At 41.6% G+C, this 26622-nt stretch overlaps 1 protein-coding gene across 2 annotated transcripts in view; it reads left to right on the top strand.

Moving 5' to 3' along the window:
* The window catches only part of Adamts17 (ADAM metallopeptidase with thrombospondin type 1 motif 17), a 347197-nt gene that overhangs the window by 235430 nt on the left and 85145 nt on the right, over positions 1-26622 (top strand). For both annotated transcript variants that reach the window (XM_076848849.2, XM_076848848.2), the window contains exons 14-15: positions 2120-2247; positions 13724-13844. In XM_076848849.2, coding sequence (XP_076704964.1) covers positions 2120-2247; positions 13724-13844 — 249 coding nt within the window. The remainder of the gene's footprint in view (positions 1-2119; positions 2248-13723; positions 13845-26622) is intronic.

The raw sequence follows: 26622 nt of genomic DNA, 5'->3' as shown, positions 1-26622 counted from the left end.
ATTTTACCTTATCCAGGATTTGTTCCATTCTTGTCCTTTTAAAAAAAAAAAAATTGATTTTTTTTCAGAGAGAGAGAGAGAATTTTTCAATATTTATTTTTTAGTTTTCGGTGGACACAACATTTTTATTTTATTTTTATGTGGTGCTGAGGATCAAGCGCAGCGCCCCGCGCATGCCAGGCAAGCACGCTACCACCACATCCCCAGCCCCATACTTGTCCTTGAGACCAGTAGGGCCTCAAAAAGGATGCTTTATTTATTCTTTCCCCAGCAGACTCTACAGAGTGCCTCGTGTGAGGGAGAGGCTCAGGCCAAGCTTGTTGGTTGAGTAAGTGTTGAAGCATCATTATGTTGCCAGTCTACGGAGTTTTTTTTCCTCACAGTGAGCTGAAAGAATTGAATTGAGCACTTCCTTCAAATCCCTGGAGCTTCTTTCTATTCTTTAAGATGATCTCCCTCTGAATGGGTTGACCAGTGACTGTCATCCAATCATGAAAGGTTAAGACAGCACCTGTGTGACAAGGACCCTCCAGCTGGGATGCCAAGGTCCTCCAAGTCCACATCAACTACATAAGCTCTTCTCTGTCCCTGCCTTTGCTCAACCCAGACCCCTAGAGGGACCCACTGGGGAAGGCTGATAGGGGAGAAAAAGGGCCCAGCAAGGCAGCATAAAGGTCTCTCTCTGGAGGTTTCCTTTGTGATATAATACCATGAATGGCATTAGGGTTAGGTCACTGTGAGAGAAAAGGTGTTTTCTTCTTGCTCAGATACAGAAAATAAAATCTAATCATCTTAAAAAATACTTACCAAGTCCTCCGGTGACTTTAGGTTTTAGACCCAGTCTGGGGACAGAAGATGAAAGCCTGGTCCCTCCCCGCCACCCCGGCCATGGATTCCCATCCCCTCCGTGCTTCAGTATGAAGGCATAGGTTAAGAATCCCTTATGCCAAATGCTTGGGACCAGAAGAGTTTCAAATCTCAGAATTGTTTTTTTTTTCTTTGATGTGAGGATGTTTACATATACATAGTGAGATATCTTGAGGATGGGAACTTAATCTAAATATAAAATTAATGTTTCCTATTCACATATCCTGAAGGTAACTTTACACAGTATTTTTAGTATGCCCATGTTTTGACTCTTGCTACCTCATGAGGTCAAGTGTGAAATTTTCCATTTGGAGCACCTTGGATTTTGGATTTTCAGATTAGGGTGCTCAACCTATAATTAAAATTCATCCTGTTTCCATGTGCAATGGGGCCTGCCTTGTAAGAATAGGTTTATGTATGGAATTTGTTCAAATAATTATAGGACAACCAGGGGCTTTAAAGGAAATGTATGGAAAGTGCACATAGAGGGGCCTATCCTCATGTCAGAGCAGGTAGGAGAAGTGAGAGCTCTGGGCTAGAAGTTTCCAGGTTGTGGGAGATTTATAGAAAGCCAAGTACAAGGATGGATTTGCAGGCAGAGGAAACAACCTAGGCAAACTTATGAGAGCTGGACACTCGCATGGTTCCAGGAGCAGTGGGAACCAGAGTTTTCATTCTGCTTGGTGACACAGCCAGTGGCCCCTCTGTCACCTTTCTGTACCTTGCTCCTACTCAGTTTCTTCTAGGATCCTCATGCCTCATACCACAGCTCTGCAGCTGTTACCCAGCAGCTGGGGCAACCCTAAAGCTTTCAGCGAAAGCCACTGTAATGAAGACCCCATGGATCTCACTGCACTCACCCAGGGACATTCTCATTCACCTTCCCCTCCTTCCCTGCCCCCACTCTAGCAGCAGCTCCTATGCTCACCCTTAACACACAGTCAACTTGCATAGAGGAAAGCTCACAGTGGTACCTTCGTTCAGCCTGATGTGTTTATTTGCAAAGGATAAAGAGAATCTGGAAGAAAACCCACACTGTCAGTTACCTGAGTCTGAGGGTGTTGACCCATGTGCTGTGTCAGGTGTTCAAAGGAGCTGGTAGGTGTATCTGAAGATGCACACAGAGCTTCAGGGACTTGTATCTACCTCGCCAATCTCTTCCTTGGGCTTGCCTATCACCCGTGTGTGCCTGTTCTTACAAGGCCCCCTTGCTTTTCCCTATGTCAATGCCTGCCAATCTTTCCCTCCTCAGATAAGCCATGTGAGCTCTACTGCTCACCCCTTGGGAAGGAGTCCCCGCTGCTGGTGGCTGACAGGGTCCTGGATGGCACTCCCTGTGGACCCTACGAAACTGACCTCTGCGTGCACGGCAGGTGCCAGGTGATGTGCTTTTCCTTATGTCCTTAGTGGGGCCTTGGAGAGAGGATCCCTCTCCCCAAAGGGGGCTCATGGTGGAGGCAAGCCATGGTGGGAGGTTGGGGGAGTGGATTTCTCAAGGAGGCACCTGAGGGTCCTCCTTTCAGCAGCCAGCTGCACCTGGCCCACTCCCCTGCCCTGGGCAGTGACTGAGCCTAAAGCCCAGATGGAATCAGATGACTGAAACAGCAGCAGCGTAACCATCTCAAAGCTTTTTCATTTGCTTTAGACATCATGACCATAAAAAAGAGCCCGGTAGGTGTTAAAATGAGAATGGAGGATGAAAGGAGAAGCTGTGTTCTGTTTAGCTGCAAAAGGTTTAATGAAACTAAGCAACCACCATTGACAAGGTTAACTACCCAGGGAGGTGGATAGGCCTGGCTTTGTGGAGCACTCCACTCATTGGTATATAGACCCCAAACCTATCAAAATGGGTTGTTAGAACATTGAGAAATTAAGAGAGCAAAACCAAAATTTGAAGGGGGTTGGGAAAGAGGAGAGGAAGGAAGGAAACACTCCCTGACCACTCAGATCAATCTGAGCATACACAGGAGCCAAGGAGCCCTGGTGTCTGAGTCACTGTAGCTGCTGTAACAAAGTCCCATAGACGGGCTGGCATATCAATAATAGAAGTTTATTACAGCTCTGGAGGTAGGGAAGTCCAAGTCAAGGCTTTGGCTGACTTGGTGTCTGAAGAGGGCTTGTGTCTATAGATGGTGACTCTTGGTCCGTCCTTAGAGGGGTAAGAAAGCTCTCTGGAACCTCTTTTATAAGGGCAATGATCCCATTATGAGGGCTCTGCCTTCATGACCCAATCACCACCCGAAGACCCCCACCTCCTGATACCATCACCTTGGGAGTGAGACATTTGGAGGACACCAACATTCAGAGCGTAGCATCCGGGAACCCTCTTTCCTCAGCTGCAGTCGCTTGGTCTTGTCATGGCTACAGCCACATTCCCTCAACTGTGCCTCAGCAGGTGAGCCCACCATGAGCTGTTGGAGATGGCAGCTCAGAATCACCATGCCTTTGGGTATAGGATGGAAGATGAGGCTTACAATTTTCACATTTCCTTTGGCCTCCATTCACCAACCCCGGTGAGTCTAATCAAGGAGTTCACTTGCCAAGGGCCATCAAGGAATTACAAAATTCTATGCATCAATTCTATTAGAAAAAGAAAAACTGATTCCCAGAAACCACATGGCTCTTGCTGCTTCAGTTTCTATACCTTCCAATGCTGACACCTATCCTTAATGCTTAGTTTCAAGGATATCTTCATAGTATTTGAAAAAATGGGAATCCCTGGGGTCATGGTGGGGAGACACTGTTGTCCTCACTTAATTATGGGTATGCACAAGCTGGTGAATGAGCTTTGGGTTCACTGGCCCATGCAGGAAGACAGCAGACCTGCTTTATTCTCTTTGCTTCCCCGTTGCCTAACACAGTGTGTAGACATCAGTGTTTTGTGAGTGAATGATAAACAAAAGGAAGAAATAGATAGAAAGACAACAGCTTGGCTGTTCCTGCAGCAAGCCCTTCAATGAGAGTGGGTTCTTTCCTGCACAGTCCAAGCCAGTTCTAAAATGAGGCGTTTCAGGGGAAAAGCTAACCAATGTCCAGGCCCCTTTGGCACTACCTCACTTTGTTATCAGATACAGATAAGTGTGGCCAATAAACACTTGGTGCTGAGAGTCTTGGCAAGGCAACCCACCAGGAAAGAAGACAGCAACGAGTTCCTGGATGGGGTGCTCAGGGCTGCTTCCTTGCTGCAAAAAGTGTTCCAGAACCTTCCTTTTGGACAATGTGAACAGGATTCTTATGGTTATTACTGAAAAGAAGCAAGGCTGACAGTTATTGGTAAGCCTGCTGGCAAGCCAAGTGCAGGGTTTGTTTTCTTCCTAAACTGCACGCTTGCCTGGGCCACCCTGCTTACTGTTGTGTTATAGACTAATGCCCTAATTCATTTGCTAACAACCTCCAAATCACAGATCTTATACCTTTAGAGCTACACCAGCTCAGCAATCCCAGATCCCTTGACAGCATCTTCTATAGTATTCACGCCAATGGGGAGACATTTCTCAGAAACCTGAAATTCTCTAGCCAATTATGGGAGACAATTTCAGGTCCTAGTGGTCTATGCCAATGGGTCTCTTCCATGACCTTATTTTTAATCCCCACCTTTTTATCTGGGGAATTGTCCCTGTAGCTTGACAGTGGAGCTGTCAGTCCTCTAGTAAGTGGAACAAGGGCAAAATGTCACTCATGCCATTTGAGTAGCCTTAAATCTGTGGATGTCTGGTACCATGAAGCCCAAGCCTATTCTGCTATTTTGTGGTGTCTTAGCCAATTTGGGCTGCGGTAGCAGAATACCACAGCCTGAATGGCTTTCAAAAATCAGGCATTGCATCTTAGTGTTCTGGAGGCTAGAAGTTCAAGGTCTAGGTGTTCGCATGTTCGGTTCTGGTTGAGGCCTTTCTTCCAGGTTGTAGACTGCTCACTTGTTGTATCCTCATGTGGTGGCCAGTTCTCTTAAAGGCACTAATCACATTCACAAGGGCTCCACCCTCATGAACTGATCGCCCCCAGAGGCCCCATCTCTAGATACTGTCACGTTGGGACTTGACATATTCATTGGGGACAGGGGCACAAACAATCAGTACATTGCTGATGTGATAGGAATGACATTAGGGTACATGTCTTCCCATTCCTGGATGCTACTCCATCCCCAGGGAACCCTCTTCTAGTAAATCTGCAGTGCCTCAGCCACTGTCACCATCATTGCACTTGTTATCAGCTGCACTGAGCCTATGCTAACCAGTGAGTGGACACAGAAATGTAGACGATGGCATCTTTCCCAATGCTCCATGGCATGTTATGCTTCTCCGTAGCCTCACCATGCCAGCAAGGAGGCTGAACCTGTGCCCTTTCTTCTGTTGGCCAGCTGCCTCAAAGCCTCCCGTTTGTTCTAGCAGAAGGGCCACCTCCTCATTGGTGGCAGCAACACCTGCCTGCAAACACCTCACAAGATTAAAACTCTGAGACACAGTTTGCTTTCTGAAAGAAGTTATACTCCATCTGCCATTTTTCTAACACTATTCTTTTTTGGACGGGTGAAGATTAACCTTAGTTTACTCTTCAGTCAAATCTCACAGAACTCCAAATTATTAAAGGTGTAGTGAATGAAGTTTATCCTAAAATTTTGAGCATACTTAAGATTGAAAATTAAATACAAATACCGTATTTATGCCTCATTCCAGTAACTGCCAAAATGGAATGATCTGCATTCCTGTGGTACTAAAGAATGAGTAATGCGAGGAAAATTGGTTAAAGAAAATAATAGTAATCGTAATTTAAGGGGGAAAAAACTAAGAAATGTAGTGAGCAGAGGAGCTGTATTTATTCACAGATGTATTATTTGATTGCAATGGAGAAAAGGTAGAAACCATTCACATTTTCTGTAAGAGAGAAGTTACAAAAATACTGCCATTGTTTGCTTACTCGCTTTTCCCTGTATTTCCTGAAACTATAAATTTTACTATTTTAGGGTAGCTGAGGAATCCTGGGAAATTTTAGGGAACACAGTAACTAGTTGGTCGGATGCAAAGCTTCAAAATGGCATTGTGAGTAGATTCCACTAAGCTCCAAATAGCAGGCTGATTCAAACCATAATATGAAACATGGAAATACCATTTTATTCCATTTTTATGAGGACTAAGTTGTTTCACTTCAGTGAGTCACAAATTGCTTAACATGCTGAAATTCAACTTAACAGCACTCATAAAAATGGGAGGGAATTGGGGGAAGAAACAAACATATTTTCAACATGCCTTATAAATCAAGAGTCCTATCATTCATGATTCTAGTGTTGGACTCCAGAACCAAAAAACCCAAGGCAATAAGTCTCTGATATATAACTTGCTTCTGGAACTACTAACATAAACTGGGTAAGTCAAACAGACACATGACTTTGGACGGTGGATAGATCCAGATAAGCCTGAGACCCAAATATGCTTGATTTTCTTGAACACTGTTTTAGCTGATGCACACTGTAGTCAGCCTACTCTGATGAGGGGCATACTTCCTTGGGACCATGATTTGTACATCATATCAATGAACCAAACCAAAATACTTGTAAGCTTCTTCAGTGGAGGAAGTATTTCTGATCAATATGTGTTCCCCTGTGAGCTGGCTTCAAATAAAGTTTTGAAAAAATATATATATTGAAAAAAAGAACAAAATGATTAGGTAGATGAGGGAAGGAATCAGCTGCTCTTAGGACTTTAGTGATTCTAGAATCTGGAGTACATGTCAATGGACCATTTTCATTCTCAAGAATTTATTGGATTCCATTTTGTTTTCAAAGGTCTACCCAGTAAGTAGAATTACTGGTGGAATATGGGTCTATCTGGTGGAATAGAAGAGAATTGTAAGAGACTCCGGCCTCAGAGTACCCTATGTGAAGAAGGGGTAACAGACATGCAGGACAGTGGACTAGGCATGCATACTTAGGCTTGTATTTCAATAATGCCCTCCTACTTGCTGCTTTTGATACTTTATGACCCTGTGGCTGGTGTCTCCACAGTGAATGTCCTGTGGTTGCCAAAACTTTATGGATAACCATTTCCATTCAGAACCCCACATCAAGTAATATATACCAAATACAAACTGTTATCAATGAAGAAAAAGAGGCCTGTGGACAAAAGAAATTCTCCACCTCTTTCTGGAGGTCAAAGTAGATAGAAGTGTCATTGCTGGAGCAGAGCAACAGAGGCCAGAATGGATGCAATGGAGAGTTGCAACCAGAAAGAAAGCAGAAGTTAAGAGCCTTGGACTTAGGAATGGTGGGCAGAAGTGAAAGTTGGCTAAAAATAATGAGCTGAGCCAAGGGCTGCATACTATATGGCTGCCCATGCCCAGCCCTGCAGGTAGATCATAGCAGCTGCTTGGTAAAATATTAAGAGGCTGCCTTCTGAAGTATGGGTTAAAGTGTTCAGAGAAACTCAGAGCAGGAGATGTGGCCTCTGTTGCTCAAATAAGCCTCTTACCCTTCTTAGCCGAGGAGTACACTCCAGCTTCTCTCCCACCAGTCCTAAAAGGAAGCCTACCATGCAACCCTGCCCACCCTCAATTATGGATCTCCCTCCATCCATCCTTCTGTTCCTCTTTCCCCAAAATGAGTGTTCAACTAGCGATTATCAGCTATTTGAAGAAAACCAGCAGCATGGATGACAAAGACCAAGAAAAATAAACAGAAAAACTGACCCTGGCAGAAACTTGAGATAATTATGGAATCAAACAAGCATGTGAGTGAAATAAAGTAATTTTGAGACATGGAAGAACTCTGAAATTTTATTTTCCATTCTAGAGAAATTATGTATAGTTTAGCAAAACAAGAATGAAGTCAAGAAAGAAGATGAGTACGGCAGGCCCTGCTGGAAATCACCCAGGAGCCCATAATCCTGACATGATGGCTGCACAGCAGGCCTGAAATCTGCATTCAGTTAAAATTCAAACAAGAAATCAGGGGTCTCCCTCCAACCAAAGAGATGGGATGAGGCCGTATTTGGAAGATAGATAGCTACTGAGTTGAAGAAAGCAAGTACTATTTCTTCCAACCAGGAAAGAAAAAAGGAAAACATCCAAAGATAATAAAAATCTATATAAGAAGGACCACCTGGATGAGGCAGCACCAAATGCGTTCTCACCATTCACCCAGTGCCACATCATCTCACAGTGGCAGTCTAGCCACAGCTGGAATCAACTGCACCCCATTGTCCCAGATCTGTGCAAAAGCCCTGAAAGACGCACCGCAGACAGAATTCAAAGCAAATGCCAAAAAGACTTCTGGCAGCAGCATAAAGATTATGGACATAAAAGAGAAATAATCCATAGAGACTAAAGCTTGAAATGCTGCATTTTCAAGGTGAAGATATATTTGAGGGCAGATATTATGGCCAATTGAAAATGATCTCACATCATGAACGAGATACCTGTCTTAATCATAAATCGACACTGCTAATAAAATGAAGTCTGTTTCAATTTTTAAAAAACCTGTACAAGAACATCCTACTTCCAGTACAAGAGAAGTAAACTGCTTCTGGTTGGGCGAGGAAGTGACATCAGGCTGGGGATCAAGAAGACAGACACAGAGACCTTTGGGGTGGGGAAAAGAAAAAAGAAACCTCCTGTTTTGTCTGAGGCTCAGCTTGATAAAAGTTCCTCATTTCTATGAGTTTTCTGAACATAAAAATTCATGTTGCTAGCCACTGTGTGTGGGTGGGTAGGTGAGAGTAAGGATGCAAAGAATTCTAAAACACCATCCTCCATGCCCTGACAGCCTGAAGCCTGTGAGACCTTAACATTTGGGGCAAAGGAGTGAATTAGAGCCAAGGAAAGATTTGAGTTTTAATGTATCAGAAAGCTCATAGGGTGGAATTTTATTTTTTCATGCATCATGTCTTTATTGAAGACATTGTACATGCTAGGCACTGTGACACGCACTGAGTGTTCTGTAGGACAGCACGGTAGCTGGGGAGACCTAGATGACACATCAAGACACAGATGGTAACTGGCAATAATCTGCAACACTCTGCTGGAACAGACTTCTCTACAGTGACCTGGAACTCTTTCCCCATCCAACATACAGACTATGTGAAGTCACAGATGTGATTATTCCAGAGAGGGACCAGTATGTGTGCAGGAGACAATAAAATCATGTCATCGAGAGATTAGTTGGGGGCAGGGCTGAGGAGGAGCACAAACAGGAGTGTGACAGGTCTCTTGGAGGAGAAGGCATTTGAGAAAAACCAGCTTAAAGGAATGTGAGGGGCAAAGAGCTGTAGGCATAAGGGAACAAGAGTGAGACCCTGTGATCAAGGGGTGAAGAGGCAGGGAGGCAGACTCTGAGAAAGCAGACCTGGTCCAGAGGATTCAGGACCCTGACAGGGCCTGGATTTTTGGAGCATAACAGAGGGATTGAAGCAGAGGAGTGAAGCAATCTTGGACGTGGGGGATTGACTGTGGTGGGGGCAGAGTAGAACCAGGAAAAATAGTAAACACCTTGCTGGAGGTGATGGGGACTTGCAGGAGTGGGACTGTCGGATGCTTGGATTCAGTGTACTTTTAGAGGAGGAGGAAAGCAAAATGAGATGGTGAGCACTGGGGTGAGGTCATGGAAGGTACTGAATTGCTAAGTGTGGGCATATCCAGTAGACAGTGGTGCCCTATGGCCACGCTCTTCTCATGTGATGATTAGTTTATCCGTGCAGCAGAAAAACAGTAGTTCACATCCTGAATAAGAAGGGTCTGAACCAAGAAGTGGGCCTGAGCCTGGAGAAGAAATGGACACTAGAGATTTTTAGATGACAAAACCCCAGGCTCAGCAACTAACAATTTATCAAGAAAGCCAAAGTGGCTTGGAAGTTTCAGGCTCAGAGATGGTGTCTATCCGTTTCAAGATGGTGGTGGGGGTATCCAACTAGAATTAAGAAATAAGAAGTCAGACTGGAGCAGCTTCCAAAGTTGGCCCATTAAGTCCAGAATCTGGGCCAGAAATTCCAGGAGGTTGCTCAGCAGACAGTTATGAATGTGAGCCTGGGTCGTGGAGGGAGACTTGGGTTTAAGAGTAGTCTGCACATGAGAATGATTGCTAAGTCCAAGGTAGGGAAAATAGAAAGCCAAAGAGGAGCAGGAGGGTAGGAGCATACTCGGGGAGCTGTCCGGGCTCAAGGAATCAAGAAGTGAGAGGAGGGAGGAGAACTAGTTTAAAGAATTGGAAGAAAACCAGAGAAGAGTCACCTCAGATGGCCATCCCTCCTTGGTCTCTGGACACATTTAGGCACAAGCTTTGATACATCTGCTAGTTTCCATGTTGCTGTCGCCCTGTCTTAACAATCTTTATCCCCCAGGTTAAGGACGTAGTAGGTGTAATGACTTTTTGGATGAATTTATATATAGTCAGCCCTTCATATGGGTAGTTCTGTACCTGCAGATTCAATCAACCTTAGATGGAAAATATTCAGAAAAATAATAGTATCTGTAATGAACATGTACAGATTTTTTGTCATTATCCCCTTAAAAGTAGAGTATAACAACTTTTTGTGTAGCGTTTGTACTAGGTATTAGTTGTATTCTAGATATGATTTAAAGCATAGGGGAGGATGTGTGTAGGTTCTATGCAAAAAATTTGACTTTGTATATGAGACTTGAGCTTCTCCAGATTTGGATATGTTTGGAGGGAACTTGGAGCCAATCCTTGGTAGAGGTGAGGGGACAAGTGAGTATAACTGAGGGCAGTATGGGTTTAACACATTCAGCTGCTAGCTATGATCATAGAAAGTTGTTTTTCACTGGTGATCTTCAGTAGGAGAACAATGGGGTGGGTCTAGGACTCACATCCCTGATGACTGATACTTCTCAATTCTGAGAAAAATGGCCACACTGCCCACGACCCATACTGTGGCCTTCTCCGACACACAGGGCTAAGAACTAGAGTTTTTCCAACTGTATTTTGCATGTTTCACTGGAACTGTCTTGATCAAAAAGACCTGTGCCTTCCTCACCAGCTCTATTCCATCCTCTCTCCTTCATTAATTATGCCATGGGACACTATTGTCCCCTCAGACCCCTTGGTATCACACGCACCCTGATTTAGTCAGCAGAACAGAGCCCTGACTAGCAAATGCTGACCAGAAACTTGAAAGCTCAGAAGTGGTTAATGGAAATTCCTCTCTTGCAAATGTAGAAAAGTAGCTAAGGATCCCCAGGGTAACATGGGAAGATTTTAGAGAGTTTATCACTTGGAGTTTCCTTGGGTTTGATCACCTTTTTCTCTTGGAACACCAAAGCTCATAAATGCAATCATTAAAACCCCCTAATGACTTATTTTGTGTTTTATGTAGCTTCAAATTAAAAAAAAAAAAAAATCTCGATGCCTGCCCAAAATATCATATGTCCCTTTCACAGGCTATAGCAAGTGGATAAAGTGCCCCATGGGCAGAATAGTTTGTTTGTTGCCCTTCAGGCCTCAAATTTGCTACTGTCCAGACAGGGACATCCCCATGTACCCTTTCTGTAAGTGCAAAAGGTGTTCAGGGAACACCAAGAAGTGCACACATAGATCTGTACCAGCCTCCAAGTAACCTGCAGAATTAACTTAAGGGACAACTTTGTACGCGTTTTTGTTTGAACCTGATCTGAAAAGCCCTCTTCGCTGTTGCTGGGAGAAGCTGTCTGGACATGTGGGATTATTTACTTTGACCATCTTGAAACTGTTTAATCAAGAAGTCCTATATGATGCAGGACAAGAAGTCTGGTGTGAGGTCAGAGACTCGCTGTGACAGCAGGGATGTGGTTAGACATAACAGGAAGGCAGAATAGGAAAGATCTAGAGCTGTGACCACCTGAGAGAGATGGGGAAGCTAAGAGGGAGCACATCTAGGGGACACAAAGAGGCCAGGGTGATGGGCCAGTTCTTGTGCTGTTGGCCCTGTGGCTGTACCACAGGCAGACTGGAGACTTACAGTGGGGCTCTGAAGTACCACACAAAGCAGCACACACGTGGTCCCTGGGGCATTTGCTGAACATTCTGCTCTGAGCAAAAACTTATTTTATCTTGGCTGATCTGTGTTCTTAACCTCTGTAGTTTTATACTGAACAACTTCTCAGCAACCACCTGGCAGGCAAATAAGAATCCAGGCAGCCCCTGCAATGCACTCCAGGCCAGGTGTCCTATCACAGCCAGCTTCCTCCAGGTCACTGCCCCTGGGTGTAGCTGTTGATAGCCAGCTCACATCTGTGTCTTCATGTGTCCCCTAACTCTCCCCAGCTGCCATGAAATCTAGTCTTCTGCGTTTGCTCCCTACCTGGCCTCAGGCCACTAACGCCTCCAAGTTTGTCCTTTATCTGTTTTTGTACCATGAATGATTTTGATCTGTTTTTTTTTTCAAAATTCAGTTTTTTTAATAGTCATTTTGGATTAAATTTGCTCAGCTATCAGCATATCTTAAATTCTTTGCTGAAACACATCCAGTTATCCTATTATTTTTAGACATACAATAGTCACAATCCTTTCCCAAAGAAATTCACGTACTCAAGAACTATTAAATACGAAGACAATTTATCTGACCCTTTGAATAGCAAACCCTAGTAGGATTGTAGGGTGGTCCAAGACCAGCATTGTCAGTGGCACCTGAGAACTTGTTCCAATTGCAAAGTCTCAGGGCCTCCCGGAAGCTCTAGGGATGGGATATAGCAGTCTGAGTTTTAACTGCCCTTCAGATGATTTTGATGCACACTTAAGTCGGAGAACCACTACCATGAAGAAGCAGAAGATTCTGGTTCCTCTGGAAGCAGTGGGTCAGGTTCCTTGGCCCCCAGGGAGATGCTATACATCCAACTCTGCTCCAAGCCCTGTCCTGCAGATGGGAGCGGTGTGTAAGGAGGGGAGCAAATGCCTTGTGCCCTTTCAGGCATCTCTGGAAAGAGCTAAATTGCCTCCACCTGCATTATCTCCAACCCTGGTTTCCTTTATGGTCTAAAACACCAAACCCTAAGCTGAGTGTAGATGTTTTTGTTCTGAAAGTATTCACTTTAACAGAAAAAAAAAAAGTGAAGAGGAGTATTTAAGCAATTTAACTAGTGAATAAACACCCATGTTAATCTAAATAAATGTAGGTCATTTTGCATAATGCAAAATTCCCATGTGTGCTTATGTGTTTAAAGAAAATATAACAGTTGAAAGCCATTTTCTATCTGTGGTGAAACTTGGGCTGTGCTTCCCAGACCCACCAAGGGTAGAAGTCACCCTGCCTCTGTTCTCAGAAATAATTTTAGAAGGTTTGGGACATGGGGGCATTTTGCAAACTAGATCTCCCTAACTGCTACTGATAAAGGGGGACTCATACCCCGCCCTACCTGAGTGAGCTCTGGGCCTCCCTAACTGCAGAAACATCTGCATAATTCCTGTAGTATGTTGGCTACTCCAGTCAAGATACAGGTGACCCCTGCCACCCCAAAGGAACATACCTTGTAAAATTGTGGCCACACCTAGTGATATGTGGACTCCAGCCATACTGTCTCCCAGAGTCTCTGCCTCATGCAGCACAGTCTTGGGGCTGGTGCTTTGGGACTTAATGTGACTCCATGGGCATTTTGCCTTCCCATCCCCGTCTCCTCCATAACACATACCAAAAAAATGTATTTCAAAACTATAACTAGCACTTTGGGTATAGAGATAAATATAATCCAGGCTGGATTCTATTCATTATTTTCTCTTCTGAATTTAAAGGGAGTTAAAATATTTTTTGAGGTCTCTGAAAGTGTTGGGGACCCCAGGCAGTATGCTTGCTGAGCCTCATTTAGAACTCAGCCTCACAGAGCATCTATTTTAAAACCCCTCTAAGTCTTAACTGCAAAATAACCTGGGCCTCTGGTTCTCTAGAAAATCGGTTGTGATGGCATCATCGGGTCTGCAGCCAAAGAGGACAGGTGTGGTGTCTGCAATGGGGATGGCAAGACCTGTCGCGTGGTAAAGGGTGACTTCAGCCACTCTCGGGGAACAGGTAAGTGCCAGGCTGAGGGCTGCCATGGGCACAGGACAACCAACACATGCTATGTATTTTGTCTTATTTGCTCAAAACTAAAGGTTTCAAAATGACCCACATTTCATATCTATTTGAAATGATATCTGATAGAGGAATGGGCATTTCTGTTTGGTTTCTGAAAGGCAATATTTTTGCAAGAATGCTGTCTTTTTAAGCTTCTAAGAGTGAGTCATTTGCCCATGGAAGGGCACAGCTTCTAGCACCCAGTGGTACAGCCCCAAGGTCCATGAGTCAATCTTCAGGTGTGCACATAGAGAAGGGGCAAAGACACTTTGTCACAATATTCTTATTATTTTTACACAATACCTTGATCTTATTTGTTTATTTTTATTTGGTGCAGAGGATTGAACCCAGTGCCTCAAGCATGTTAGGCAAGAGCTCTACCACTGAGCCACAACACTGGCCCCATATCACTTTTACCTATTGATGGAAGAACTTTTCTCTGTTCCTGAATTTTCTGTTGGTAAAAATATGTTAGCATTTAAATGAATGTTTAAAATGTACATGAGCCATATGATACAGAGAGTCTCAGATGTCTCTGCCAAGTGTGACCCCAAAGCAACCAAACCTCTTGGTTCCTAAACCTGGATGTTCCCCCAGCAGCATCCACAGGGAGGCACAGCAGCACTCAGTTGATGAGACTTTTTTAGGGTACCAGGGATTGAACTCAGGGGCACTTGACCACTGAACCACATCCCAGCCCTATTTTGTATTTTATTTAGAGACAGAGTCTCACTGAGTTGTTAAGTGCCTTGCTTTTGCTGAGGCTGGCTTTGAACTTGCAATCCTTCTGCCTCAGCCTCCTGAGCTGCTGGGATTATAGGCGTGCATTACCATGCCTGGCTGATGAGATTTCTTAATCTTTTTATGTACACTATCATCTTTGCAACTACAGGCTGCTTTTTCCAGAATCGGGAGGTGATTTTTCTGATCTGCCCTAGAGGACACTTGCTTATGATGTCCAGGGAGCATCTGAGGAAGAGAGCACAGGGCAGGCAAACCATCTAGAAGACAACTTTTCAAAGCCTTAGTTGAGTGTCCACTCACTAACATCACCAAGAGAACCCTAGAACTGAGTTAAAACACTTGTATTTTAATTTCTACAACTGTCTTTGCATAGAAGCCTTTTGGTTCAGTTCTACCCAACAAGAGAACAAAACCACAGTTTTAGCTCCATGTCCCACAGAACAGCCCATGGGACAAGGCAGAAAAGAGAGGCCTTATGTATGTATCCCTTATGTGGATAGAAACCAGGTTTACAGAAATGCTCCTTCTAGATACTCATGGAAACGACAACCCATTGTACAAACATTTTGTAGGATCTTGTGAAAGCAGGATACAGAGGTAAAAGCAAATGGAAACAAATTTAAAAATGAAATTTCAGACCCAAAAGGCTGATTTCAGGATTTTTAAGGACAGGCACCGAGTCATCAAAGCTTTTGTGAGAATCTGTGCCTGTCCTGTGGTTCCTAGAGGGAAAAGGAAGAAGGTGATGCTGGAACAAACCAGTTTGGGAGAAGTGACCTTTGGAGCTGTGCCATTCAGTGCAGGAGGCTCTGGTCACTTGGGTCTATTACAATTTAAATTATAATAAAATTAAACTAAAAAATTATCTTCCAGTCCCACTGACCACATTTCAAGTGCTTCATTCCTCATGTTCTAGTGTCTCTTATGCAGATAGTGAACATTCCCATAATTGCAGTAGATTCTCTTGAGTAGCTCAGCTGTAGAAATTTGATGATTTCTGCATTTATTTGGATATATTTGATGTCATTTTCTCTCTTCATAACTCAGTTACCAGCTTCCCCTGTGGCTTTTGACATTTCCTATTACAACTGTGCCAACAGTCAGGAACCAAACCTCTGCAGTTGGTGAGGGATTACTAGTTTACTTTGGGTTTATTTATTTTTTAGCAGAATAGAAGCACTAGAACCCTTTATTTGAATTAAATATTGTGCTGAGCTCTAAAAAACAGAACTGACTGAAATCGTGCAGGGAGATTCAGCAAAGCCATGCCCACACCTCCCTCCCCCCAGGCAATTCAATAGAACACTAAGGAAGATTCCACAGCATATCTATGCAACATAGCAGTTCACTTATCAGACAACCCAGATTAGGAGTGTCTCAGTCAGTTTTTCCGTTACTGTGACCAAAAGACCTGCAAGAGCAAGTTAGAAGAGGAAAAGTTTATTTAGACTCATGGTTCTAGAGGTTCAGTCTATGGCCAGCCAACTCCATAGCTCTGCCCAAGATGAAGTAGAACATCATGGTAGAAGGGTGCAGCAAAGGGAAGCTACTCAGGTCATAATAGCCACAAAGCAGAGAGAGGCCTCCGCTCACTTGGGCCAAAATATAAATCACAAAGGCATTCCCCTAGTGACCTACTTCCTCCAGCCATACCCTACCTGCCTGCACTTACCACCCCATTAATCCACATTAGTGGATTAATCCACATTAGTGGATTAATTCCACTGATTAGGTTACAGCTCTCATAACCTAACCATTTCATCTCTGAATATTCTTGCATTGTCTCACACATGGGCTTTTGAGGGACACTTCATGTCTAAACCATAACAAGGGGCAAAAGTGTTCTCTCTATTCCTAAATTCTAATCTGTTTTCTGCCCTTTGGTTTTGACCTGGTCAGATCATTCATTCATCCACAAAAATGTCCTCTTCGTTTGCTCTCTTCTTTCTCTGTCTACCCTCTGCTGGACCCCATCCCTGTGTGGAATGTGCAGCCTCCCACCTGATGAGATCAGGTCTCTGTGACCATGGCAACAGGTCTCCCATGGAAGGACAGATCACCTGGGAAGCTCCCCTGGGGTCATTGTCCCCACCTTTGTAGCTTATTGTGCTTTTTTCTAGCTGCTGAGGCAAAAAGTCTTAGCAACTCTTCTGAGAAAGGTAAGCACAGGTTAGCTCACCCACCTGTGCATGTTCTGGCATTCTGAGTGGTTGCCAAATGTCATACAGTCATTAAAAGCCCCCAAACTGGTTTTTCTAAATCCTCACCATTAGAGTCTGGGAGCCTAAGCTCATAACAGTATTGATTCTGTTTATTGAAAGACCTGTGTGCAGTACCCTTCTGCACATGAATGAATCACTGTCTAATGCAGTTTTAACTAAAACCAAACCCAATATCAGGGTCTGAAGCTCCTAATGCACATATATAGAGATACTGGCAAAGGGTCACCCACAAGTCTGTTCCCCTAGCAAACATCCTAAGCACTAGGTACACAGAAATGAAAGTTAACCATCACCATGTCAATCACAAACAAGGTAAGGAACAGCTTGAGTCTGTATAAGCATAAGGTAGGGACAACTCATCAGGGGTGCTGTGGGGCCCCCAAATTCTGGCAGGGCACCTCTTCCAGGCCTGCAGACAGATGAGAGTGACCTCAAGCCCTAAAGGACAGGTAGAGAGTGGGAAAAAGACATTTCAGGTTGAAGGAAAATTACATATTCTTAGGAGACTGAACACAGAGATGCTATAAAGTCCCCAGGTCATTTAACATCTTAGTGACTCCAACTGAGTGGACGCATTAATCGTGTCGGTGTAGATAGGAAGGTAACTTTCATCTCTGCCCAGCTCCAAGGAATGAGGAAAGGAGGAACATCTTATCATTTTTCAGGGTGAATATCAAAGAGAAATACCATACCAGAGAGAGAAAACAAGAATCAAAGGCAGGATTTTTGCCCAGTTATATGAAGTCCTGACCCCTGCCTGAACTCCCCTGTGTCCTCTTACCCAAGTTCTCAAGCTGAGAATCGAGGGAGGACTCACCCAGGGAGAGAGTCACAGCCCCATGTAAGCAGAAAGCCCTGGGTTTCCAGCTTTGTGTCATCCAGGCTCTCAGTGCCATGTCTGAGAAACAGTGTTGGGATTTCCAGGTGATTGCTGCCCTCCAGCCCATTTCTCCCAACCCTGAGCAGAAGAGGTCCTTGGCTGATCATCTGCAGAAAAAATCAACTCAAATTGGCTTTCTGATAGATGGACTTCAAAACGCTCAGGCCTTTAGTGGTACTGAAATAGCTGGGCTATTTAAACTTAGTAAGTTGAAGGAGTGAGATGTTTTCCCTTTGTTCCTTGTCCTTTTGACGTGATTGTCTTTATTCTGTTGGGCTCCTTGGCATTAAAAAGGTGACTGGTGCTGGTATGGACAGCCAGGATGTACCTGGACCCTAGCCCCACTGAGAACCAACCAGGATGCCCTGTGGACTCTGAACCTCTTTGTGCTCTGTTAGGAAAAAAATGATCTCAAATAGTAGATTCCTAAAAGAGAGGGTGGTGTGATCCATCTCTTTTGGGTGTGGCTAGATCGTATGTTGCCTGTTTATTCAGTAATTAGCTTTAGAGCCCTGCCATGTGCTAGCTTCTGTGCTCCATCCACAGGTGTGGGGTGTGAAAGTTCCTAGGGGAAATCTCATGGTTACATGACGAGGACACATAAAGAGGTCTCTTTCCACTGTGGTTGAGAATGACAAGATCAGTTTCAAAAATGTACACATAAGCCAATTGCAACCTATTTCTTCTTCTTAGTCAAGAACCATCTTTGTAAGAAGATGTCCACGTGTGTGATGGCAAAGGCGGTTCCCAAGTGTTTCTCATGTAAGATGCTTGGTTGTTACATGTGGTCCTGTTGGTGAAATGCTTGGTGTGGGGTTCTCACTTCGCTTACATACCTGAATGTTTTCTGGATGGAACAATGGCAATGAGTCATGCATGAAGCCATGGATAAACACAAAGGCCATTAACCGCTTACGTATAACTGATGTTCAAGACCGATTGCCAAAAAGAAAAACTATAAAGTAAAATCAATTTAAAGATTAATAAAAAAAAATAGAGTCACAGAATCAAGATGCTGGACAGAAATAGGCCCTAGTATGCCAAGAATAGGTTTTTGTTCTCCTCGACCACACCTGGCACTTTGGCAGAAGATGCTAAAATAGCCTAGAGAATTTAGCCTCAGTTGGCACCTTTCTGCCCAGGGAAGTTTCCATTATCACAGTATTTTCCTGTTGGCAGAGGGACACTGGATAATACCTTCCTGACTTTCATGCTAGAAGTGGAGGCGGTGGCCTTGATTTGACCTATCTACATTGACCTCGAATTCTGAGTGGTGAACTGAATAAAGCACAATCTAGCCTCTGATTCTTGAATAAAGGCATCTTTTTCATTTTAGATCCAACAGGTACCTTTAGTGATAGGAATACAGATAGTCCCCAACTTATGGTGGTTCAGCCCCTGATTTTTCAACTTCATAGCGATGGGAAAGAAGCATAAATTCAGTAGAAACCATACTTTTTTGAATTTTGATCTTTTCCTGGGCTGGCAGTGTGTGGTCTGATTCCTTTCAATGAAGCCGGGCAGTGGCAGTGGCCACAGCTTCCAATCAGCCACGAGGTCCTACCCAGAAATAACCATCACCATATAGTGTGCTATGGGCTGAGCTGCAGGGTTCAGTAGGTTAGGTATATTTGATGCATTTTTGACCTAATATATTTTCAATTTATTTTATGATGAGTTAATCAGGACTTGACCTCCTCCTAAGTCCAAGCACACTTATATTCTCATTAACAACTTTTGTAAAAAGAGAAAAATATAAACTTACACAAAAGCCTTTCTGAACATCTTCTGACCTATAGACAGAAAAAGAAAAACTTTTTTTTCCATATATTTGATAGAATCTAGGGAAAGAGTCCCAATACACATAGCCAGGGTTTCCCCTCTATGCCGTCATAGTACCTTATCAGCTCAATGATTTTCTTCCAAATATAGTTAACACTGCTGAAAAAAGGCAAGGAAAAATATGATCCCAAATCATCTGAAAGCATTTCTACTTGGAAAATTCAGGTAAAAATGATTTTATGGGGAGATGTGCTCCTCACCTGGTAATATTAATTGTTCAGTAGATTTGAGACAAGTTAAAGGTCAACACGACTTCACAGGCCTTTGAACAACAGGCCCTAACCACAGAAGTGGCATATTCTGGTATATTCTCCTAGGAGAATGGCAAAGGCACAGAGTTTTACCCATGGCTTCTTCATGAAACCAAATAATAGCCTTTACCTGGAGTTCTCCTGCTTGGTGGCAGAGACCAGAATGGAAAATCACTCCAAGATGGAGTCTTGCTCTACCACCTAGGATGTAAATCTACCTTCTAAATTCTTGGAATAAATCCCCCCTTTCAGTTTTGCTTCATGCATGGTCAGTGTGGTGGTATCTGGCATCTACATCATGGGACTTCAAACCTGAGGATTTGGTGATGGGACTCTCTTTTTTCCTGTTTCTCTTTATACCTTTATACCAAACCCCATGTGGATTTTGAAATCTGAGAGAGCAAGGGCTAGGGGTCTATGAGGTAGAGGCAGCTTTTTGCTTAAGGACAGAAAATCTGCCCTATTTCAGGGACTTTCTCTTTAATGGGTTCCCACTATGTTGAGAACTCATCATAGAAAGCAAGGTTAGCAGAGCCCATGTTCATCCATGACTGCCCGACCCTGAGAGGTTACCCAAGGATGAGCCTCACTTGGGTTGTGAGTCTGCCCTGAAATTTCTACTGTGCATCAGCATCTCCATCCGAGGCACTTGTGAAGACAGAAATCAGATGCCATTTCAATGTTACAACTCGTGCCAAAGGTAAATATGATCAGGTGCAAAGGTACCTTGCTCGGGAATGAGGGAAATTAATTAATCAGTATCTCAGTAGCAGATATTAAGAAGATTGATCATTTCAAGTGCAGTCTGCACACTGATGATGCTAACACCAAGCCTTGTTAGTCACAAAATAGGAAGGAGATTCCGCACAACAGCAGCTTCCTTCAGAGAATAATTCAGCTCCACAGATTGTGTCACAAGTGTGTTTTGTGGTTTTGTTGGAAAATTCTCTGAAAAAGGTTTTAACCATTTTGATTCTCTGTTCTTGACACTTATACGCCTGGAATCCAGTAATTCTTCCAATTCCACAAAGCAACTGATTTCTCTAAGAGATGTTTGTGGTATAAAATACAGTGCTATCATCTGAAAAGCTGCCTTTAGGGTTTTGGGGTTTGTTTTTGTTTGGGGGTGGGGGTTTGTGGCCAATTTTTTCAAGGAAAGCATTCCTAGAGCAAAATCAACTTTTAATCAAAAAACCCTTGTCTTTACCCTATTATAGTGACTCAGTGGCACAGGGATAGTTTGCAGGCCACTTAGTCAGATCCTTCCCAATGCCGATGCATTGGGAGGGGTCATGCTTGAGGGACAGCATTGTTGGGTAAAGTCCTCCTGCTTGGGGATCAGGAGAGATCAGGGAACAAAAATGGAGCAAGTGCTTCCCCCCAACAGGACTGTGTTTACATTTGTGAAGTCTCTCTAGTATCAAGTAGAACATTTATTTGTGAACATCTGGGGATGGAACTATAGCAACACCAAGGCATTTGCTGTCAAGACTGAAGCATACCGGCAGACTTTCCATTCCAGATGTCTAATCAAACACAAGTGTATTTCCCTTTCCAAGATCACCTGAAAATGAATGCAAAAGAAATGTTTTAAAATTCTAAGGAGAACAAAGACATCTCAGATGGAAGCTCACGTACAGAGGAATCAGAATCAGTGTTTTTTTTTTTTTGTTGGAATAGACAAGCAAACCAACAGCACTGTGCAGAAGCCTTGCAAATCTCAGTGCTTAAGATGACAGTTTGTTTCTTGCTCATCTGTCTGCCCACTGTGAGTTGGCACAAGGCTCCACATATTGTCACTCATAGACCTTGGCTGGCAGAGATCGGATCTATTCACCTGATGGCCACCATCATCATGACAGAAGACACGAAATGTGGAAAACCAGGTCCAGAAGCCATTAAAGCTCTTATATGGAAGTGACATGCCACTTTCACCCACATATGACTGTTCAAAGTCACAGGGCCACATGGGTCTAAGGGGATGGGAAATGTATTCCTACCATGTTTCCAGAGAGAAACCTGTAAGTATTTAGTGACTAGCATTGTGACACAGTACCTGAAGCAGACTTCTTTGCCTTATGGTATTTTGGTCACCAACATGTAATATAGCCTCCCGTCCTCCAGCTGAAAGCCAATCCTGACATTCGGCAAACTTCACCCATCTACGTGGACAACCCATTGCTGGGCTTTTTCTGGAAAGACAGTCTGCAACACAGATGGGAAATACCAAGATAAACAAAAAATGACCCCTGACGAAAGACAGGACATGTTAAGTAATAGAAGTTCAAAAATCTCTCATAACTTTGTAAAATTAATTATTTTATTGGAAAGATTTAAGATGCTAGTGTAACCATAAAATAAGAACCAGAGGCCATGAGAAGAAGCAATCTGAACAAAAAGGAGATTTCAAAAATTCTAAATGTGACCATCAGATTAAAATGATGCCATAAAAGGTACCATAAACAACAAACAATAAATGATAGACTGGGAAGAAATGTTTGCAGTATGTCTAATAAAAAGTTGAGTCCAAAATGAATCAACTACATATTGAAATAAAATTTTAAACTTTCTGCTTGTCAATTAAGTAACAAAACTATGGTAAAAGTAGGCAAAGGTAATAAACAAGGCCGTTAACTAAAGAGAAAAAGCAAATGGTCAAGAAGTATATCAGATGTTGAGCCTTATTGGTGACTGGGGAAATGCAGTTTAAATAGGTGTCACAGAATTTGCCTATTGGATAACAGATATTAAGAGGATCGATGATTTCAAGTATTTAAAAGTCATGAATAAACATGTACTCTCATATAATATTGGTTGTCTTATACATTCACAAAGCCATTGAAGGTCAACAGTACATTTAATATTTAAACTTCATGTATGTTAAAATCAGTGATTCTCACAGTAGCTTACCTGGAAAAACATATATAAAGTATATCTAACACACACTCATATATACACCTATACACACATACGTACACACATATACATACATACACACATATATGTGCATATATATGTATAATGCATGTACAAGAAGACATGTTCAAAGTTGTTTATTGCATATTCTTTTTAAATTTGGGGCATTTTAGGAGAGTATAAATCATATACCATAAAATTGACCCCTTTGAAGTGTACAATTCAGCGTGTTTTAGTACAGGCACAAAATCTGCAACCATCATCATAATCATGCTCATTAGAAGCCATTCCTTATTTTCCTCTTACTTTAGTACTAAGCAACTAATTTCTGTATCAATATTTTTCCTATTCTGAACATTTCATATAAATAGAACCATAAAAATATGTGGCGAACCTCTAGGATTAGCTTCTTTAATTCTGCATAATATTTTCAAGATTCATCCATGTTGTAGCATATATCAGCATTTCATTCTTTATATTACCAAATACTATTCCATTATTTGGATAAGCACATTTTATGATACATTTATCAGTTGCAGGACATTTGAGTTTCCACATTTTGGGCTTTTATGAATAATGCTGTTTAAACTTTTGTGTATAAGATGTTATGTGAGCATATGTTTTCATTTCCCTTGTGTATATAGGCCTAGGAGTGGAATCAGAGGGTTATGTAGTAATTCTGTGTTGGTTTTTTGTTTGTTTGAGAAAATGCCAAATCCTTCCAAAGTGCTGCACCATTTTACATTCCTAGTAGCAATGAAAGAGGATTCCAGTTTTTCTACCTTCTTTCCAGCACATCTTCTTTTTTCCCCCTGAAGTCATAGTAGTGGGTATGAAATGATATTTCATTGTTGTTTTGATTTATTTCCTTCAAAACTAATGATGCTGAATATATTTTCACATGCTTATTGGCCATGTATGTTTTTCTTTGGGGAAATATCTATTAAAGTCCTTGGCCTATTTTAAAATTGGTTTATTTATCATCCTCTTATTGAGTTGTAAGCTGTATTTATATATTCTGGACACAGATCTTTTATGAGATAAGCAATTTTTAAATATTTTCTCCCAGTATATCAGTTAGCATCATACTTTCTTAATGGTGACTTTTGAAGCACAAAGATTTAAATTTTTGATATAATTCAAGTTCTACTTTTCTTTTGTTGCTGTGCTTTTGCTAATATCTAAGAAATCATTGTCTAATTCAAGGTTACAAAGATTTATTCCTATGTTTTCTTCTCTAAGAGTTTTATAGTTTTAGCTTCTTTCATTTAGATCAGTGATGCATTTTGAGTCAATTTGTAGGTGGTAGTTATGGTCTGAGATGGGCGTCAGTCTAATTTTTTCTTACATATATGAATATCTCCTTGTGCCAACAATGTTGAAAAAGCTATTCTTTTCCCCATTCATAGAAACTTTGTTTCAATAAATCAACAAATGATGTGAGGGCTCTAGATTATATTCCACTGATAGAAATATCTCTTCTTGTGCCAGTACCACACTATCTTGATTACTGTCAAAAGTGTACTAGAAAGTTTTGAAATCAGGAAGTGTGCATGCTTCCACTTCTTTTAAAACATTGTTTTAACTCTTTTGGAACTCTTGCATGTCCATATGAATTTTGGCGATCAGCTTGTCATTTTTGGCAAACAAGCAAACAAACCAGTCAGGATTTTGATAAAGATTATATTAAATCTGTAGATGAGTTTGATAAGTATTCCTATTATTAAATCTTTTGATTCATGAACATAGGATGCCCTTGCATTTATTTAGGTTTTCCCATAATAACTCTCATAACCATACTTTTTGTGGTGTAGTCTTCAATGTACAAACCTTTCAGATATTTCCTTCAATTTATTCCTTAATATTTGATTTTATGCTACTTGAATCAAGCTATTTTCTTATTTTCATTTTCCAATTGCTCATTGCTGATATATTTGAATGCAGTTGATTTTATATATTGGTTCATATCTTGCAACCTTTTATACCAGTTCTAATAGTGAATTTTAGTGTATTCCGTAGGACTTTGTGCATATAATATGAATATAATATGTTGGCATCTAAACTGGATAGAGTCGTGCATGCCTGTAATCCCAACAAGGAGACTGAAGCAGGAGGACTGCAAGTTCAAGTTCAGCCTCGGCCACTTCTCAAGAACCTTTATCAATAAAAAACAAATAATCAAACAGAAAACCAGATGGCACCATAGCTCCATGGTAGAGCATGACCTGGGTTTAATCTCAGTACCGCAAAAAATTATAACAACAATAATAATGTTAGCATCTGAAAATAGAGATAATTTTACTTCTCTTCTTCCCACCTTTATTTAGTTTTCTTTCTTAGTTGCTCTAAATATAATTTCCAATACAGTGTTGAGTAGATGTAAAAGCATCCTTTTCTTGCTCCTGATCTTAGGGGAAAAGCGTTCATAATTTCAGCATGAAGTGTGATATTAGCTCTGGGTTTTTCATAGATGCCCTTTATCAGGTTAAGGATGTTTCCTCCTATTTCTAGCTTTTTGTTTTGTTTCTTTGCAACAGGGTCTTGCTGTGTTGCCTAGGCTGAACCTCCCTCATATTGGGGGTTGCACCACTGTGCTGGCTTATTCCTCACTTGTGAATTTTTTTAAATCATAAAAGACTGACAAATTTTGTCATATACTTTCTTTGCATCTATTAAGATAAATCATATGGTTCATGTCCCATATAAATATGGTGGAGGATACTGACTGCTATATGTTAAAACAACCTTGCATTCCTGGGATAAATCATATTTGGTCAGAATTCAGTTTGTGAAGTATTCCTATTATTAAATCTTTTAATTCATGAACATAGGATGCCCTTGCGTTTACTTAGATTTCCCTTAATTGCTCTCAACAATGTGTAGTGTTGTCTTCAGATATTTCATAAAACTTTTTATATGTTGCTCAATTAAGCTAGCATATAGTTGATGGTTTTATATACATATTTATACATGATACAGCATTGTTCCTAACAGCAAAAATTTGATAACCAGAATATATATCAAGTGATTAGTTACATAACTGCCTACCAATTTAAAGCAGAAGAAAAAATGAAGTAGAATTATATGTTTTCTAAGATTTATCACATTTTAGAAATAGAAATGCCACATAATACAATATTAAGTTAGAATATTACTCCTAACATTTATGTAAATTATAGACATATAACTATTACACAAAATATTTGTATTTGTGTAGGTAAATGTGTAAATAGTAAGTGCAGATGAATATGCTTCAAACTAATGGTGTTTCCAGCAGGAAGAAGAGTGGGATTAAGCGGACTTGAGACTTGCTATACTCTTTAAATCCTTATAATGAGAAACAAGCTCATGTATATTTTGTGTAAATTTAAAAAGAGTTGTTTAAAAATGAAATGAACTCACTAATATACACAAAACTATGTTCAAATAAACTTTACTATAAAGCAGGAAAAAGTCCTATTATCCCCCAGCACTGTCCTGTCCCTCCTGATCACACAAAACTATTTACTGCAAGTAGAGGTACAATCAGAACTTTCCTCACTTAAAATTTGATAGTAAACAGTTGGGGATGTAGCTCAGTTGGTAGAGTGCTTGCCTCACATGCATAAAGCTTTGAGTTCAATCCCCAGCACCACAAAAAGAGAAAAAAAAAAGAATTGGTAATAAAATTTTAAAGAGAACCAGCACAGGATCTATATAATACACTGAAATCTATATAATACACTGTAATCAGCGGAAGATAAAAAGTACAAGGAAAAATGACATTTAAAATAGATCAGCAAAAGGTGACCAAGGAAAAGATGAAAATTGTAACCAAATGTATGACATAAATTTTAAAAACTGATTAAACCATAACCTCAATAAAATAAGAACTTGTA

This window comes from Callospermophilus lateralis, chromosome 3, assembly GCF_048772815.1.
Source record: "Callospermophilus lateralis isolate mCalLat2 chromosome 3, mCalLat2.hap1, whole genome shotgun sequence".
NCBI classification, from domain to species: Eukaryota; Metazoa; Chordata; class Mammalia; order Rodentia; family Sciuridae; genus Callospermophilus; species Callospermophilus lateralis.
Note: the sequence above shows the minus strand (reverse complement) of the source record. Positions and strands in the feature narration are given on the sequence as shown.